At 39.9% G+C, this 16,148-nt stretch overlaps 1 protein-coding gene and 1 pseudogene across 2 annotated transcripts in view; both read right to left on the bottom strand.

Annotated features, from left to right (window-relative positions):
• Positions 1-1,229, bottom strand: part of LOC113007692 (abl interactor 2-like) — a 46,970-nt pseudogene extending 45,741 nt beyond the window's left edge. Inside the window, exon 1 of the transcript XR_013902496.1 lies at positions 990-1,229. The product of XR_013902496.1 is annotated as an abl interactor 2-like (transcript). The remainder of the gene's footprint in view (positions 1-989) is intronic.
• A 195-nt stretch (positions 1,230-1,424) lies between these two features.
• LOC113007693 (transmembrane protein 237A-like) lies at positions 1,425-14,594 on the bottom strand. Its single transcript, XM_026144521.2, has 11 exons — positions 14,390-14,594; positions 10,923-11,004; positions 10,695-10,823; positions 10,217-10,322; positions 7,664-7,818; positions 6,243-6,363; positions 5,130-5,321; positions 4,610-4,683; positions 3,466-3,553; positions 2,710-2,831; positions 1,425-2,046 (listed from the first exon to the last, which is right to left on the bottom strand). Exons 2-11 carry the CDS (start codon positions 10,990-10,992, stop codon positions 1,979-1,981), a joined length of 1,125 nt encoding a protein of 374 aa, XP_026000306.1. The 5' UTR covers positions 10,993-11,004; positions 14,390-14,594; the 3' UTR covers positions 1,425-1,978.
• Positions 14,595-16,148: the final 1,554 nt, after the last annotated feature.

Here is a 16,148-nt window from a genome sequence, read left to right as displayed (position 1 = left end):
ACTCTAAAGTATGTTTTGAACATACATGGACCTCATGGTCTGAAACTTTGGCCATGTTAATATGAGCATCAACCACTGTAACAGCATTAAAAAAAAGCATAATTTGTATCAAGAAAAAGCTGCCAGGTCAATCAGCGAGGATATTAATCATTAGCTGCATCTTCAAGGACAAACGGACTCTATAATGGATAATACTAAAGATTAATCTGATACATTTATTTGTCATAACAGCCGTATTTGCCACTTTGATGGCAAATTGAAACAATGTTTCATTAGGACTGAAACTAACAATTATCTTCAGATTCCCTTAATTCTGCCGGTTATCATTTGATGAAAATAAATAAATAAAAACTGTTTATATATTTTGTTTAAATTATCAGACGAATAGCATTAAAAGTAAATCATAAATCTCAGCAGCGATTTACGGGGCAAGTTATCGGCCACAATCACATACCAGTTAAGCGTCGCGCCAGACTCCCATTAACACATCTCTGCTCAAGCGATTGCCTGTTTACATAAACATCACAAACTTTGCAAGAGACATTTTACTATAAAAACGCAACTCGACAATTAATTCGGCACCCATTCAGTGAACATATTCAAACTTAATCCGGTTAAAGCAAACTTTTAAAACTAACCAAAATCCACCCATCACATTCCCACGGAGTCACGCTCAATCAGAAAACAACACGGTGCTGCGCAAACCACTTGCAAAAGTTGATTTTTCACTAGTAAAGATGTGTTTGAGGATATTTTTTAAAAAACCGAATTGACCCCGACAACCTTCCTATTCAGGCATCAGCGGGTCAGTGTTTGCATTGAATTCGCTGTGACTTTTCCCCTTTACATAAAAGCCACGGGTAACATAACGGAATCTGGCACGGTCATTCCATCACTCCTCTATCCAAACCGCCTACTCCCAACTGACATTGCCTCGATGTGTCATTTCACCCAACTTATACACTTGCTGCTTAAATATGAGCATGTACCTGGACATAGTTGCTTTCGCAGTACTCCGCGACTCTTTCCAGGTTGGTAAAACTGTCCAACAACGCTCTTCGTCCCGCAGGAATTTCCTCCTCCAGCAGCATCTGCAGCTCCGCCATTTTTACATGGCTTTTACTACACGGCTGCAGCGCGCGCTGAATGGATGGATCCTAGCGCCTTCAGGGGCTGTGCGGAAATCTCATTATTGTGATGGCATGAAGAAAAGTGAGCGAGTGGAAGTGCTCTGAGGGACTACCAGGCACAAGTGTAGAGCCCACAGTCGTAAGGTGGGGCCATGATATTGTTTCGTTTGACTGTTTAACCTTCTTTTTAGGGAATGTTAATCAAAGTCACGCAAAACATCTCGGAAACGACTACAAACTCTTATGAAATACATGCAGGAGGTGATGCAAATGATGACGGCAAAAGAGGCAAAAAGAGCTCGGAAATATTACAATGACTTATAAAACAGCTACAAACAAACAAGGCACACAAAATGACATCAAAGGGATACACAAAAGGATGGCTACAGATACATCCAAAGACATGCAAAGTGACTTCCCAATTACAACACAAGGCATCAAAAATGCTGTTGTGTATACAAATTGGTATAGGCAAAATGGGTAAAATGACCACAAACAGAAAACACACAAAGACACAAAAACTGATGAGAACACAAAACACAACAGACACACAAAATGACTTCACAGACAAAACTGCTAAAAGGTGCAAACGACCATAAGCAAAAATAGAGGAATGAAAATAATACAAACATTTACAAGTGGAGTACAAACACCAGAAAGTATTTTATGCTCTTCTGGCGCTTATTCCCCTGCAGAAGTATCAACCACCTATCACCATATAGCCTTTATTAGTTTATTTGCAAAATCAGTTCAAACACAAAGCTACATTATACAACAACATAAATGAAATTAGTAAAACAGACTTGGAGTCAAAGACAGAGACAAAGACACAGTGAGAGAGAAGGTTTTCAGGCCGGAATCTCCAGGTTCTCATCTCCTCTCGGGTATCCCTCCACTTCCATTGTCATCAAAAACTCTGCAAAAGGAAATCCAGACCATCAGCTTACATTTCTACAAAGCGCGCACACACTGGCTTGATGACATGTGAATGTCTGCCTCGTGTTTTAGGGTTTGAACATGTTTCACTTTGCTTCTATCTAGTGGTGATGTAAAGAATGACACCTGGAACACAGCAATGCATCAAAAGTATTACTTTTATACTTTGTACAGCTACATTTAAATGAAAAAAAGAAAGAAAGTGATGTGTCATTAATCCTTCAGGCTACTTGGTGTATTTGGAGTCCAGGAGACTCCATGTGCGTGTGCTGTGTGGCCAAAACACCTGGCAAATCCTACAGAAAGAAGCCTTTTACGATTTCTGTTGTTGTAGTTTTATTACCATGTTTTTAGTTTATTTCACTGTTTCCACAGGATTTGAAGTATCATTAAAGTTTCCTGTTTGCTCAAGAAGGTGTCCCCAAAGTTAAGTAACATCCCTCTGTGTGATTTTTACATTTCAATTTCTATAAAAAAAAAGTTTTGTAGCTTAAAAGGAATACATATTTGTTATGAGCAATAGTGTATTTTTGTACAAGTAATGCAAAAGACCAGAGAACTGTACTTAACTACATTTGGTTACTTTCATCACTGGATGATGGAATGTCTCAAGTCATATCAGGTTAGTTTTAGCTAAACTTGCCTTCTGTGTAGTCGATGTCCGGTCGTGTGGAGACGACGGCCCAGGCCACGCCTACCAACAGCGCCACCACCAGGTTCACCACAATCCACGGCCGCAGGATCTGCTGCTCTGAACCAGGAGGCCTGCAGGACATGAGGGGTTAAATAGCAGTTATTATTTTACCATTCCATGTCAAGATTGAGTCCTCAGGAGGGTTTTCCAGCCATGATAAGGAGAAAATAGCAGAACTCCAAGTTAAGTTTAATAAAGGTGCAATGGTGCCTCAGGTCTCAGTGTTGTTAAAAGGAAGATGTTCCTTTTATGTGGAAATGTGTGAATGTTTTCTGGACACTTTTGGTTTTTAAAAGAGTTTTGTTTTTAAATCTGCCATACAATTAAAATGTAAGTATTACTCAATATATAGAAAGATATTCAAATTAGTTTCATCATGGGAAAAAACAACATTTGACTACAATTGCCTGAAAATGCCTAAAAATGGCTAAAAATAAACTTCTCATACACGTTTAGTGTTCTACTAGAACCACAGAAATACTAATAAAGTATTGTATATAATGTAAATGTAAAACACCTGCTTTTAAACCATCCTGCATCAGATATTTCCTTTTAGCCCTTTAAGCTCCTATCAGTTTTTAAATTCAGTTGCCATGTCAACCTTGAACTTTTTGTGGAAAGTATTGCTTTCATCTGTTTTCCTCTTTGCTTTTCCAAGATCACGCTAAAAATGTTGACTTATAAAAATGAAAACAAAAATCTCACCACAGAGTCTCATTGGCAGTGGGATACAGGTTGATGCGATCGCTGGCCATTTGCTGGCTGAGGGACAGGATCAGGGCTATAAAATACACTGAGCACACAAAGAGAGAAGATGTTTGGATACTTACAGGCATTTAAAAAATAACATTTTTTCAGTTTTCTATGAGATCCTGTGAAAAACCAGTAAGAAAATAAAAAATGACCAGGTCCAACATGCCTAGGTTCATGATTCATTAGCTTTAGATCTACCTTAACCGGCCTTACAATGAGTAATTGTTTTCTCAATGACTTTATCAGTCTCTAACATTGTTGTGGAGGAATTTTGGCCCACTCTTCTTTAAACCTTGGATCTTTCAAATTTGTAGGCATTTGTTCATGCGCAGCTCTATGAAGCCCCACAGCATTTAAGTGCGAATGAGGTTTGAATTTGCTGCCAAGCTGGCGATCATTGTTCTTTTACATGACCCAGGGTAAGCCAAATATTACCTGTCAGACAGATGACTTCGCTTTTGAATACTTTGATATGCAGAGGCGTTCATGGTTGACTCCATTAGTACAAGGTGTCCAGGTCATGACGCTACAAAACTAGCCCAGCTCAATATCCTTCCACCACTGTGCTTGACAGTTAGTATGAGGTATTTGTGCTGATATGCTGTGTTTGGTTTTCTCTAAACTGTCCTTTGTATTATGGCCAAACATCTCCACTTTGTCTTGTTTCAGAGGTCCTGTGGTTTGTTCACATGTAACTTTGCTAACCCAAGCCGTGCTGCCATATCCTTTTAAGAGAAAAAGAGGTTTCCTCCTGGCAAACTTTACTTTTACTTCTTAAGGTTGCTAGGAGAACACTGAGATGTAGCTCTTGGTTTTCCTGCAATTTTTAACTGCACAGTCTGACCGTGGGGGGAATTTGGTGCTATGTCCACTCCTGGACTTTGGAATGACAGACCAGCAAATTGCTAAAGCCTTGATATAATTGAATTAATCAGGTGCATTTGATTAGCAGTACCTGGGTCCTACTTACTCTTGTAATTTCTATGGAGGGAGTAAAGGTGTATTCTAGTTTTTTACAGGACTGCATAGTCCTTAACCACATTAAGGCCTTAACATCAACATCGTCATCATTCTGCTTTTGTCTTGTCTTACTTACAGAAGGAAGCCAGAGCGACAGGATCCAGGGTGAGGAAGCCTCTCAGGGCCATGGAGGCCTTGGCCAGGTTCACTCTGCAGATGATGCAAAACAGCAAGGCTGTTACTTTTCATCTTCTTATTTATTCAAGTCAACAATTCCTGTCCAGCGGGAATTTGGACAATTATGAGACTATTTCTTTCAATTGCTGGTGGAAATACAGGTCTCCAGTACATGTTTCCACCAAGTGCAGATTCTTAATTTCTTTTAAATTATAAGAGCAGTGAAATTTGGGGATCGTTAGTTTAACATTTGAGATGAACAAAATACAAGAACAATTAAAACAATAAGAGCTGAAAGATATAATGTAAAAATGCATAAGTTGAATAATTAAAGATTCTTCAAAGATAATTAATATGACATGATAAAGTCCACAAACTGAACCGCACTCCTTTAAGTAGCTTAAACAATGACATGGGTTCCACCTCCGCTTCGCAATGAGACTGCAGAGGTAGACTTCTGAGTTATTAAACTCACAAACCTGTCAAATGCAGACACAGTGCTGATGGCCAGCAGCAGGTAGAGCAGAGACTGAGCTGGGTAGGCCAGCAGGTGGTACTGCTGCAACAGGTTGGGGAGCGTGGTCATCTGCTCGCCCGCTAAGACGTACACAACAATGATGTTCCACACTGCGAAGCCGGCCAGAAAACCGTGGCAGAACAGACCTATCACCCTGCAGGTGGAGATCACACCACAGGACCACGTTAAACTGGTTTCATGGCAGCTACTCATGCTACTCATTGAAAGTCTTTGTTTCTCTGTGACAAAACAAGAGAAAAGAACTGCTGAATTGGTGTATTTAGGACCACTGCAGTATGGTGGCACAGTATGTGAAATATTTTATATCAGATATACGTTCACCAGACACTTCATTAGTTACACCTTGCTAGTACAGGGTTAGAACTCCTTTTGCCTTCTGAACTCTCTGAATTCTTTGTGGCATTATTCAACAAGGTGGAGGAAACATTCTGGTCCATGATGACATGCTGGTGCACATTTCCTATTCCAGGTGCTCTTTTGGTTTGAGATCTGGTGACTGTGAAGGGTATTTGAATACAATGAACTCATATTTAAGAAACTAGTTTGAGATGATCTGAGCTTTGTGACATGGTGCATTATTCTGCTGGAAGCAGCCATTGGAATACAGGTGCACTGTGGTGATAAAGCCATGTTTAAATGATGCTTAGTTGGTACTAAAGGGCCCAAAGTTTGCCCACATACCATTACTCCATCATACCCAGCCCAGCCGAACCTTTGATATAAGCAAGGAGGGGGTCCATGATTTCAAATTCTGAGCCTGCCAGCCTGTCACTAATACATACTATACTATCATACTCAGACCAGTCTGTCTGGTACTAAGAACCACGCTGCATTCGAAGTCACTTAAATCACTTTTCTTCTTCATTCTGATGCTCAGTCGGAACTTCAGCAGTTTGTCTTAATCATGTCTACATATCTAAATGCATTCGTTTGCTGCCATGTGACTGGCTGAGTAGACATGTATAAGATACATAACAGTTTGAAACAGCTGCTGCAGCTAGCTCCTGCCAGTGTTAATGTAACCCATTCTATGTGTATGTGTGTGTCTGCAGACCTGAAGCTGCTGTGGACTCGTATTGCAACATCTCTGGTGGTCCAGAGCTGTCTCGGTTCCATGTAGTCATCCATCAACTCAGAGTGTCGGAGATGCTCCACTCGCTCTCCCTGAAACCGCCCTGAACACACACACACACACACACACACACACACACACACACACACACACACACACACACACACTTATGTTTCCATCACTTCAATTTTCTGGAGAAAATAATCCGAACCAGATCCAAACCTCAGAATCCAGCCATTGTCTAAGAACATAATAATAAACATTATTGGGAGTTAAGTGAACTTGTTTTTAACATTCACAGCTTTACATGTTGACCAGTCAAATTATTCTTTGTCCTGAGCTTTATTGGATGGGGACAGTGAAGATAGAAAGATAGAGGAAGACATGCAGCAAACAGCCATAGGTTTGTCTCAAACCCAGGCCTACTGCTCTTTGGCCATACAGCAAATGGTCACCTGCTCACCCACTGAGCTAAACCGGGTGCGCCGATCTGACATTTAAAAAAAAATGTTTACATTTTGAAATCTTGAAGAGCAGCAATGACATAAATGATCATGCGGTCATTTCAGAGCCAGCAGTCAGTTAAGCCATGCAACACCAAGTGCTTGGAGAGTGTCTGAGGAGATTTGCAGGGTCAGATGAGGTCAGCTGCCAGTGACCTACATAGACAAAGCGCCTGATGGATTAAAGAGGCCAGTGGTCTGGCTAGGAAGGTAATTCTAATTTTTATTCAAAAAATTAAAAGTAAAACCAACAAACAAAAATTCAAGCAAATTTTATTTTGTGAAATATTACTAAATAATTTATTGGAAAAATCAAAAAATAAAGGGGGCAGATAGGACTCAGGAGGTAAAGCTGGGCACCTACTAATCATGAGTGTGTGTCAGTGTTCTGTTAGTTAACTAACAGAACACTGACACTGTATAGTTTATTTATATATAGAACCATGGTCTTGGAGGAATCATGGTCTTCACTGTGTAATGTACCACTGCACATAGTTGAAATGGCACTAAAGTGACTTGACTTGGCTCATACTATATAACTGCCAGTCCATTTACCACTTAAATGAAATGTTCACTGGTCATGTCATGCCATGGTTTCATTTATAGTATTTAAAGGAAGCAGTTTGTAGAGTTTGAAACTTCTAGATGCTTTTCTGCATTTAGCTTCAGCCAATACCTTTTGATTAGCCTTGTCTCATGCTCTCTTTCTTTATGGTAGATTTTTGTTCTGTTTTCACTGTTTGTTTTTTTCCACTGTTTTCACTGAGATTTGAATTTGAATGCTAATCAATAAAATCAAAAATCAAAATAGCTGTTCACATTCATGGTCAAAAATGAGAAGGATCATCATCCTGCTGCCACGTTGTGTATTTGATCCTGGTAAATCTGATTCATACTCACGGTTCCTCTCCACAAACACTTTGCCAGCTGGATGGCTGTGTCCGTGCGGGGCTGAGAACAGGGAATGCTGGGGGATGGGCGACTGGGAGTCTGTGATGATATCGTCATTTTCTGCTCCCAGATCATTGCTGGAGTGCTCTGTAGCCTTCGCCTTCCTGTCAGGTGACATTGGGAAGAGGGTTTTGTCACATGGCAGCACTAAGTCCATCCATTTATCCAGACTGAAATATGTTACTGCTTTTTAATAACTTTAGTCATTATTAGGTGTGGACACATGGACTGACATGAATATGTCAACATTGAACCCCAAAACAAAAAAACAGCTTTTAATCTCCCCTTTTCTTTTCTTTTTTTGTGAGTTGCCATAGCAACCAGGGACTCTTGCAAGGTGTTAGAAATCCAATGAGTAATTGGAGACAACTGTAATAATCATTATGGCTTTGGTTGTGTACGTCTGCATGCTGGGCTTTGTTATCAGGACATTGCTGACTGTTGCTTTAAGCCAAGCCAACACAGCTTTTTGAGCTGATGGTGAGTCCCAGTTGTTTAACCTTAGTGGGGTTATCACCTCAAATGCTTATGACTGCCCTGTCATGTGCTGGATGACTGATAACCTAAGACATGCTAGACTATCAGCACATAAAGCTCAGAGACCTCTAAAGGCCAGAGTCTACCAAGAGACGCAAGCTTTTCAAAATAAATATGTTTAATTTATGAGTGTAAATGGGAAGTAGGTTTTCCTTTCAAAATCAAATCCTCTATATGTTACACAAACAACTCTTAGTTGTGTCTTTATTCACACAGACTCAGTGTGTCTGTGTGAATATTTTTGCTCACATTGAAAATAAGGGACAGTGTAATAGGAGATAAGTTGAATAAAAGGTGATAACCTCAGCTGTTAGTTAGCTACATTAAGCTGCCATCAGGGCCTTTTACCTTCCATTACCTCTTATTACTGTCAAATAGCTCATCTCCATAACAATAGCTCTCATTGGCTCATAACTGATCTAAACAACAGGTGCATTGGCAATTTACTGATTTATAGATATGGTAGTACAAATCCTTTTGTTTGTTTTGTTCTTGTAAACCCTTTTGCTGGGATGGCGTGAAAAATAGAGACACACAAACAAAAAGAATGCAATCATAAAAACATGATTATGAAAAATATTACCATTTTCAGTCTTATTACTGTGACATGTTTAAAAGAAGGTGGCACATCTTCTTCTATTAATACATGTGAAAATTAAAGAAATCAGATGCTGTGGTTCTGGAAGCAAAATGTTGACTGCAAGCAGGCCAGTTTAGTACCTCGACTCTTATAGTGTAGAACTATGCTGTTGTAATGTGTGCATAATGTAATCTGGCATTGTTGTGTTGAAACAAGACCATTCTGGGAAAACATTTTGGGGATTTTGATTTTTCATTACCTGTATATATGAATTTTTACAGCTCACCTTTGCTTTTCAATTCCATATTCATATTTTGTAAATTTAGGCTATGAAATGTAGAAGTTTACACATTAACTTGGCAAAGGAAAGATTACTGGTTCAAATCCCCTATGAGGTTACATCAAACAAAAAAATGAGCGTTTAGTGACAAAAGACAGACCAGGAAACACTAACTCTAGGAGTACTGCTTCCATGATATTATCTTGGTAAGTAGCAGTACAGAAATATCCAAGAGTTATATCTCAGTTTACAAAGGTGTTTCTGAATAAAACACAATACAGCTGGAACAATGTCCTTTTGGCTATAATGCACATGCATGCTACATTTGGAGAAAAAACTGCATATCAGCACAATTACGTCACACCGACTGTCAAGCACCGTGGTAAACTACGGATGAATTGGGCTTTTTTTGCTGCCACAGGATCTGGACGCCTTGCAATCACTGCGTTGACCATGTACTCCTATCATGCAGCAGGACAACATGCTCAGTACAGCAGCAAATATGAAGGAGAATGGACCAGATTTCCTCCAGTGTGAGAGACTGATAAAGTTATGCAGAAAATGATTACTTTAAGTTATTGCTGCTAAAGAGGTTTTCCTTTCCACTGTTGCTAAGTGCTCATTCATAGGGAGTTGTGTGACTATTCAAGGTTTCTCTGTAATGTAGGTCTTTATCTAACAATATAACACATCTTTGGGCAGCTGTTTTTATGATTTGGCACTATATAAGTAAAACTCCGCTGAACTGAATTGAATTGCATTGAACTGAAATTGGTTTTACAAGCTACTGAATCATTGGTTGTGTTTTGCTTATTACCAAAGTCCTATGAAAACATTCTTTTTCATATTACTGACAGTGACTAAGTTTAACTTTTGACATCACTTCAGCTAAAGCTAACTGCCACAGTTTACTAATGATTACCTTTAACATAGTTAATGCTGCTGCTTGTACTTTCCTAATTTGATTCCTGACTGTCACAAATGACGAGTGAACTCTTTACTGAATAAAAAACTGAACGGATTAGTTCTTTGGATGCATTTTCCCATCAGTGTTGGTTTTCCATCTAGCTCAAATATGAGGATCTGACCTAATGCTGGTACTCACCTCTTCCTTTTTGTCCTCCTGGTTACAGCGACATTCATTTCTTCTCCATCTATCACTGATTCAGCAATGTTGCCATTTGGCATATCAGCATGCTCTGTTTCGTGCTCTGACAAAGAAATATATGATGTGAAAGCTTTGAAGGTCACAGTTGTCAATCATGATTGTTAGCTGAGGCCCTTTTTTTTTTTAAATCTCGCTTGTTGTCATGCAGCCCATCATCTAACATCTAATTTATTCTGTGCCTTTAGAACTCCCACTGCCTCTATGACAATTACAGGAAAACTGGCATATGTAACAAGAAACAGAATGGGTGTAAAGTACATGTAAAAAAAAATCATGCAAATTCTGATCAAACAGACTGAAAGAAAGAATCAGAAATTCAGACGTACTTTTTGTCTTCTGTATAGAATTAGTATTGCCTCTGGATTTGGGTCACAACCTTTTACACATGTGTTAAAGCTAGTAAAGGTTTTGTTACCAACTGTAGGTGCCTTCTTCTTCTTCTTCTTCTTCTGTGGTGCTAGATCCTGTGGCTCTGGGGTCAAAGGGTCTCTACTGTCAGAATGGCTCCTGTTGATCACTTCCTCCATCTCCACATCCAGGGCGACTAGAACAGAACAAAAGAGAAGAAAACAAAATAAAAATACTGGACGATAGAATACATTTTCATTTAAACTACAGGTAGTAGTGACTGTCACTCCCTCACCGTCTCCCTGCTCTTCCTCATCAACAACCTCTTTCTTCACCTTCTTTTTCTTGTTCTTGACAGCTGGCATTGTGTCGTTTTTCTGTAAGGAGCACAAAGAGAAAGACAGAAAAAGTCTTTATAAAATCAATCACAAATCTCTCTCAGTGTCTCACAGAATATCTCCCTTTAGAAAGCAATTCAGGTCAGTTAATTCATGTTAATGAGGATATTGAGGTGACTAGTGGTGATGCCAGTTTGAGATAAATGGATTAGGCTGAAGCTCTGAGGACAGGTGGTTAAGAAGCACACCATAAAGCACAAAGCACATGGTTTGGTGAAGAGCACCATTTGTAACACACTACACTGTAATGGACTGAAATCTTGGGGCATCTACAAAGTCCCTATGCTTAAGAAGGCACATCTAAATGATTCATAGAAGGCTTGGAATAAAGTGCTCTGGTCAAAAGAAACCAAAATCGAGCTCTCTGGCAGGAAGAGGAATGCTGATCATGATCCAGAAAACACCATCCCAGCAGTTAAGCATGGAGGTGGAAACTATATGCTTTGGACTGTTTAGCTGCTGAGGGTAAAAGACGATTTCACTGCATCAAGGGTCACTGGATGGGGTCACGTGAGGTAAAATCAAGGACAAGAAGGCGTGGCAAAAGAAGTACATTAAGGTCATGGAGTGATGTAGCCAGTCTCCTAACCTCAGTCAGGAGAAATGTGTGGAAGGAGCTGACACTTGGAAGTTGCCAAGCAGCAGCAAAAGAAACCTAACAGATTTAGAGTTTGTGTAAAGAGGAGTGGGCCAAAATCCATCCTGAGATGTGTGCAGACCTGGTGACCAACTGCAAAAAACGTGGTATTGTTGTGCTTTCCAACAATGGTTTCTCCACCAAATACAACGTTATGTTTGGCTTGAGGATCAAATAATTATTTTCCCCACTGTAAGTTTAATTAGCCCAACTGAGAATCAAACATAGCGTTTTGTCCTACCTGCCCAATGAATGGAGACACTTTAGGCAATATATTTATGCACCACTCCTAAGGCCTAAACAAAAAATGCTTGAGTAAAATTGAGAAGATCAGTGACTAGATTACAAAAACGTATACACAGTGACTTTGAAGTACCACAGAGCAAATGCAGTGCTGTACAGTAATGTCATAATTTTGCATTTAACTTCCTCTCTATGAAGAAAGGTGTTGGTGGGTTAAAAAATCCATCATCAAAAATAAAACATCAGTAGCTTGTGCTCACAATGCATTTGAGCAAACTTTCGAACACGTTATCATCTAACATTTAAATGAAGGAATGATAGACGTGGAAAAAATGAGAGAAGTTGTGTTGTAGTAACCTGAGAAACACTGTCAGGTTTAGCAGCTCCAATCACATTCAATATCAGCTACATGTTACTGGTATTAATCTGGTACTGACTGGTTGAAATGTGCTGGTATTTGACTTTTAATGTATTCATATCAATTCTGATGTCAGAACAAAATGTGTCTCTGTGGGTTGTTAAAAATACATGTTAATATAATTTTGACCACATTCAAGACATGTTATAGACTTATTAAATCTCTGGGTAAAATGAATGAATGAATGAATTCATCAGCTTGTAATCCTGAAGAACAGCAAATTGGTTTCAGTGTAACTGCAATTGGCTGGTTAATTGTAGTAACTGATGTTATCTCTAAAATTTTTCCATATCTCTAAAATTAGAAACTTTATGTCTCAGCGTGATTGTGAAAAAACTAGTTCATGCATTTATAACGTCTAGGCTGGACTACTGTAATCTATTATTATTGCTCTGTTGTAGAAACTCCCTGAAAATCCTTTGGTTGATCCAAAATGCTTCAGTGAGAGTATTGACAGGGACTAGAAAGAGAGAGCGATATTCTCCTATAATGGACACTGCAATAAGACCAGGTTGGTGGGGGCTTCCAATGATGGAGAGTTTTTCTTCTTCACTCACTTTTTTCCCACTCACTATGTGTTTATACACCTCTCTGCATTCAATCATTAGTTATTCTCTTCTTGTTTCCCTCCCGTCGACCCCAACTAGTTGTGGCAGATAGCTGCTCCTCCATGAGCCTGGTTCTGCCGGAGGTTTCTGTTAAAGAAGGACGTTTTTCCTTTCCACGCCAAGTGGTTGCTCAAAGAGAGTTACTTGATTGTTGGGGTTTTGTCTGTAGTATTGTAGGATCTATGATCCCTCCTTCATTTGTTGTCACATATGATCCTATTTATAACATCTATAGATCACTTGTATGATGATCTTTTAACATTGTTTTTACTTTTATAAACATTTCTTATTTGAGGTGTGCTTTTCTGCAGATATACTGCAGAATTGGAAATTTACTGTGTTCTGATAGTCTGGCGCCCTGATGCGGCTGTTGTTGTGATTTGGCACTATGTCAGTAAAACTTAATTAAACTTAATAAACTAGTAAGTGCACTGGGAAGTATTCTAAATTTACTAAATTAAGGGCACTTTAGTCTACTTTTTAATTTGTTATGGCAGCGCTCTCCATAATTTACTGCGATATTGAAGGGCAGCACGGTGGCACAGTGGTTAGCACTGTTGCTACACAGCAAGAAGGTCCTGAGTTCAATTCCACCATCAGGCCGGGGTCTTTCTGTGTGGAGTTTGCATGTTCTCCCCGTGTTTGCGTGGGTTCTCTCCGGGTACTCCGGCTTCCTCCCACCGTCCAAAGACATGCAGCTTGTGGGGATAGGTTAACTGGATAATCCAAATTGCCATTAGGTGTGAATGTGAGTGCGAATGGTTGTCTGTCCCTGTGTGTTAGCCCTGCGACAGACTGGCAACCTGACCAGGGTGTACCCCCCTCTCGCCCTATGACAGCTGGGATAGGCTCCAGCGCCCCCCGCGACCCTGAAAAAGGATAAGTGGAAGCGAATGGATGGATGCTTCACATTTGTACTTAATTTTATGCATTTTTCAAGTATTTTTTCAAGTGTGAACAGATCACATGCTTTGTGTCAATTTGGGACACAATGGAAAGGGCACTGGTGTTGAGACTAACCATCAGGGTGGCAGCTGGACAGTGTGACTATATTCAAGGAGCTTTATATTGTAAGGTAGACCCTACAATATTACATACAGAGAAAAACCCAACCATCATATGGCCCCCTATGAGCAAGCACTTTGGCGACAGTGGGAAGGAAAAACTCCCTTTTAACAGGAAGAAACCTCCAGCAGAACCAGGCTCAGGGAGGGGCGGCCTTCTGCTGCGACCAGTTGGGGTGAGAGAAGAAAGGGTAAATGCAGTGGCCTGGGTTTGAGTCCTACCTGAGGCCCCTCTCTGTGTCCTACAGCATTTTCCCAAAATGAGCTTTGGAAGCCAGACTTTCTTAAAAGTAGAATAGATATTAGCCTAATAAATGTAACAACTTTGACTCAACCCTCAGTAAAAGTTTTGTAAGTGTACAGAATAATCATTTTAGCATATATCTGTCCTTACCTGTGCAGCTGAGTGTGTCTGTGGCTGTGCAGAGGAAACACCACAGACCGTCCTCGTCTGTGTCTGACCTTATCCAGCTGAAGGAAAGCTTCTCAGTAAAAACTCCCCTCTCTTAATTTAAAAGAGGAAATAAAAGACGAGAAGGTGGGGCGAAGCAGGAAGAAGACATAGAGAAGGCAGCTCGCCCGGCTTTGAGACTTGTCTTAGGGTTTAGAGTGACAGGTGGATCATGTGCTGAGCTGTGCTTTGTGGTTGGCGGATCAGTTGTGATGTCACCTGCTGGCTGCACTTCAAATAAGCCATGGATGCTGATAATCTCTCAGTTGTTCTCTCGGGAGATCCAATCACTGGTTACTCTGCAGCTCAGTCATCACGAAAAAGAACCAGGTCCAACTCTTCTCCGCCCGTACCTTGATACACATATTCCCATCTGATATTAAAACACAGAGTAAATTTTGTAGCACAATAGGAAGGTTTTAGGGATATTTGTTGAGGCATAAGGTTCTTGTGGTTGATAGAGTAGCTGGACAACTTGATGGAAGATTGGTTATGCATACTGCACATCATTCCCTTGCTCTTTCCCCCCAAATATCCTGTCTAATTCTGGACATATCAACAATTAATACATTAAAAAAACAATGGTTTGTAGTCATGATAGTGGGTAGCAAAATACTCTTGGATCCCCAGAGAATGAATCCCAATGACTTTGATTAGATGATTTGAGTTTTGAGCAAAGTGTCCCAGCCATCGGGATGGATATCAGTAACTTTACCTCATCGCCACCACCAGATAAAAATGTCATTCAAAAAGACACAACAACCTAATTTAACCTTATAAAATTGAGAAACCGAGCAGGTGTGCTGGTCCTCTGTCAAGGATGGGAGCTCAAAGGTTAAACCTTTACACGGCAGAGATCAGGTCTCTGAAACCAATCCTATTAGGCCAACACACACAGACACATGCATACTGTACATAAACAGCTTGAAGTGAGCATCTGAAAAAAGATTACACTCAAAAATAATGATTTTTTTTTTTTTTAAATAAGAAGACTACATAAATATTCAATGATTTCTAAATTACTAGTGAATGTCACCCACCACTCAACTTGCAATTTCTGGTTATGAAAGAATAACCTTTACAAAGGAAAACAGGCTAGTTTAAATCTTGTGTGTGTGCGTGTTAATGTATAAACACTGCCACTTACATTTTCCCACCCACTCACTGGTTTTTGTTTTCTGTTGTTATGTTGGGCTCCACAGACTTCCTCTCAGGGTTGTTTATGTGGATGACCGTCCGGCTGGGGGATGTAGCGAGACAACGCTAATCCTCCAGTTAAATTAGCTGAACTACATCTGCCCTGCAAAGGATTAACCTGAGAAACACAGAGAGGTTAACCCTCTGTGTTTACGCCAGGTGTTTCTCTCCAGCTCAGTGTACGTTCACATCACAAACCAAAATAAATCATTTGCGTTTTAGTGCTCAAAATTATCCTTATCTATTTTATACAGTCGGGTTTAGTGTATTCAGAATCCCTCGCCCTCCTTTTAAGCCAACATCCTAGGTGATCGAGCATTTGCAGTCGTAGCGCCTAAGCTGTGGAATAATTTACCCCTACACATCAGACAGGCTCATACTGTCAATCTTTTTAAATCTTATCTTAAAACGCATTTTTATTTACTGGCTTTTAATACAGCATGAGAGTTATTTGTTAATTCATATTTGGTGTTTGCTTTTAATACTCTAAGTTGTTTTATTATGT

The sequence above is a fragment of the Astatotilapia calliptera genome, chromosome 16 (genome assembly GCF_964374335.1).
Source record: "Astatotilapia calliptera chromosome 16, fAstCal68.1, whole genome shotgun sequence".
Taxonomy (NCBI): Eukaryota; Metazoa; Chordata; class Actinopteri; order Cichliformes; family Cichlidae; genus Astatotilapia; species Astatotilapia calliptera.
This window is presented reverse-complemented; position numbering and strand designations above follow the sequence as displayed.

What these genes read in the sequence shown, in the direction of transcription:
- LOC113007693 (XM_026144521.2), bottom strand. Translation starts at nt 10,992, where the DNA reads ATGCCAGCTGTCAAGAACAAGAAAAAGAAGGTGAAGAAAGAGGTTGTT. An exon ending in AGGAGGACAAAAAGGAAGAG is followed by an intron (nt 7,819 to 10,216) that starts GTGAGTACCAGC and finishes GTCACCTGACAG; the next exon opens with GAAGGCGAAGGCTACAGAGC. An exon ending in ACTGCCAATGAGACTCTGTG is followed by an intron (nt 2,832 to 3,465) that starts GTGAGATTTTTG and finishes CATGTCCTGCAG; the next exon opens with GCCTCCTGGTTCAGAGCAGC.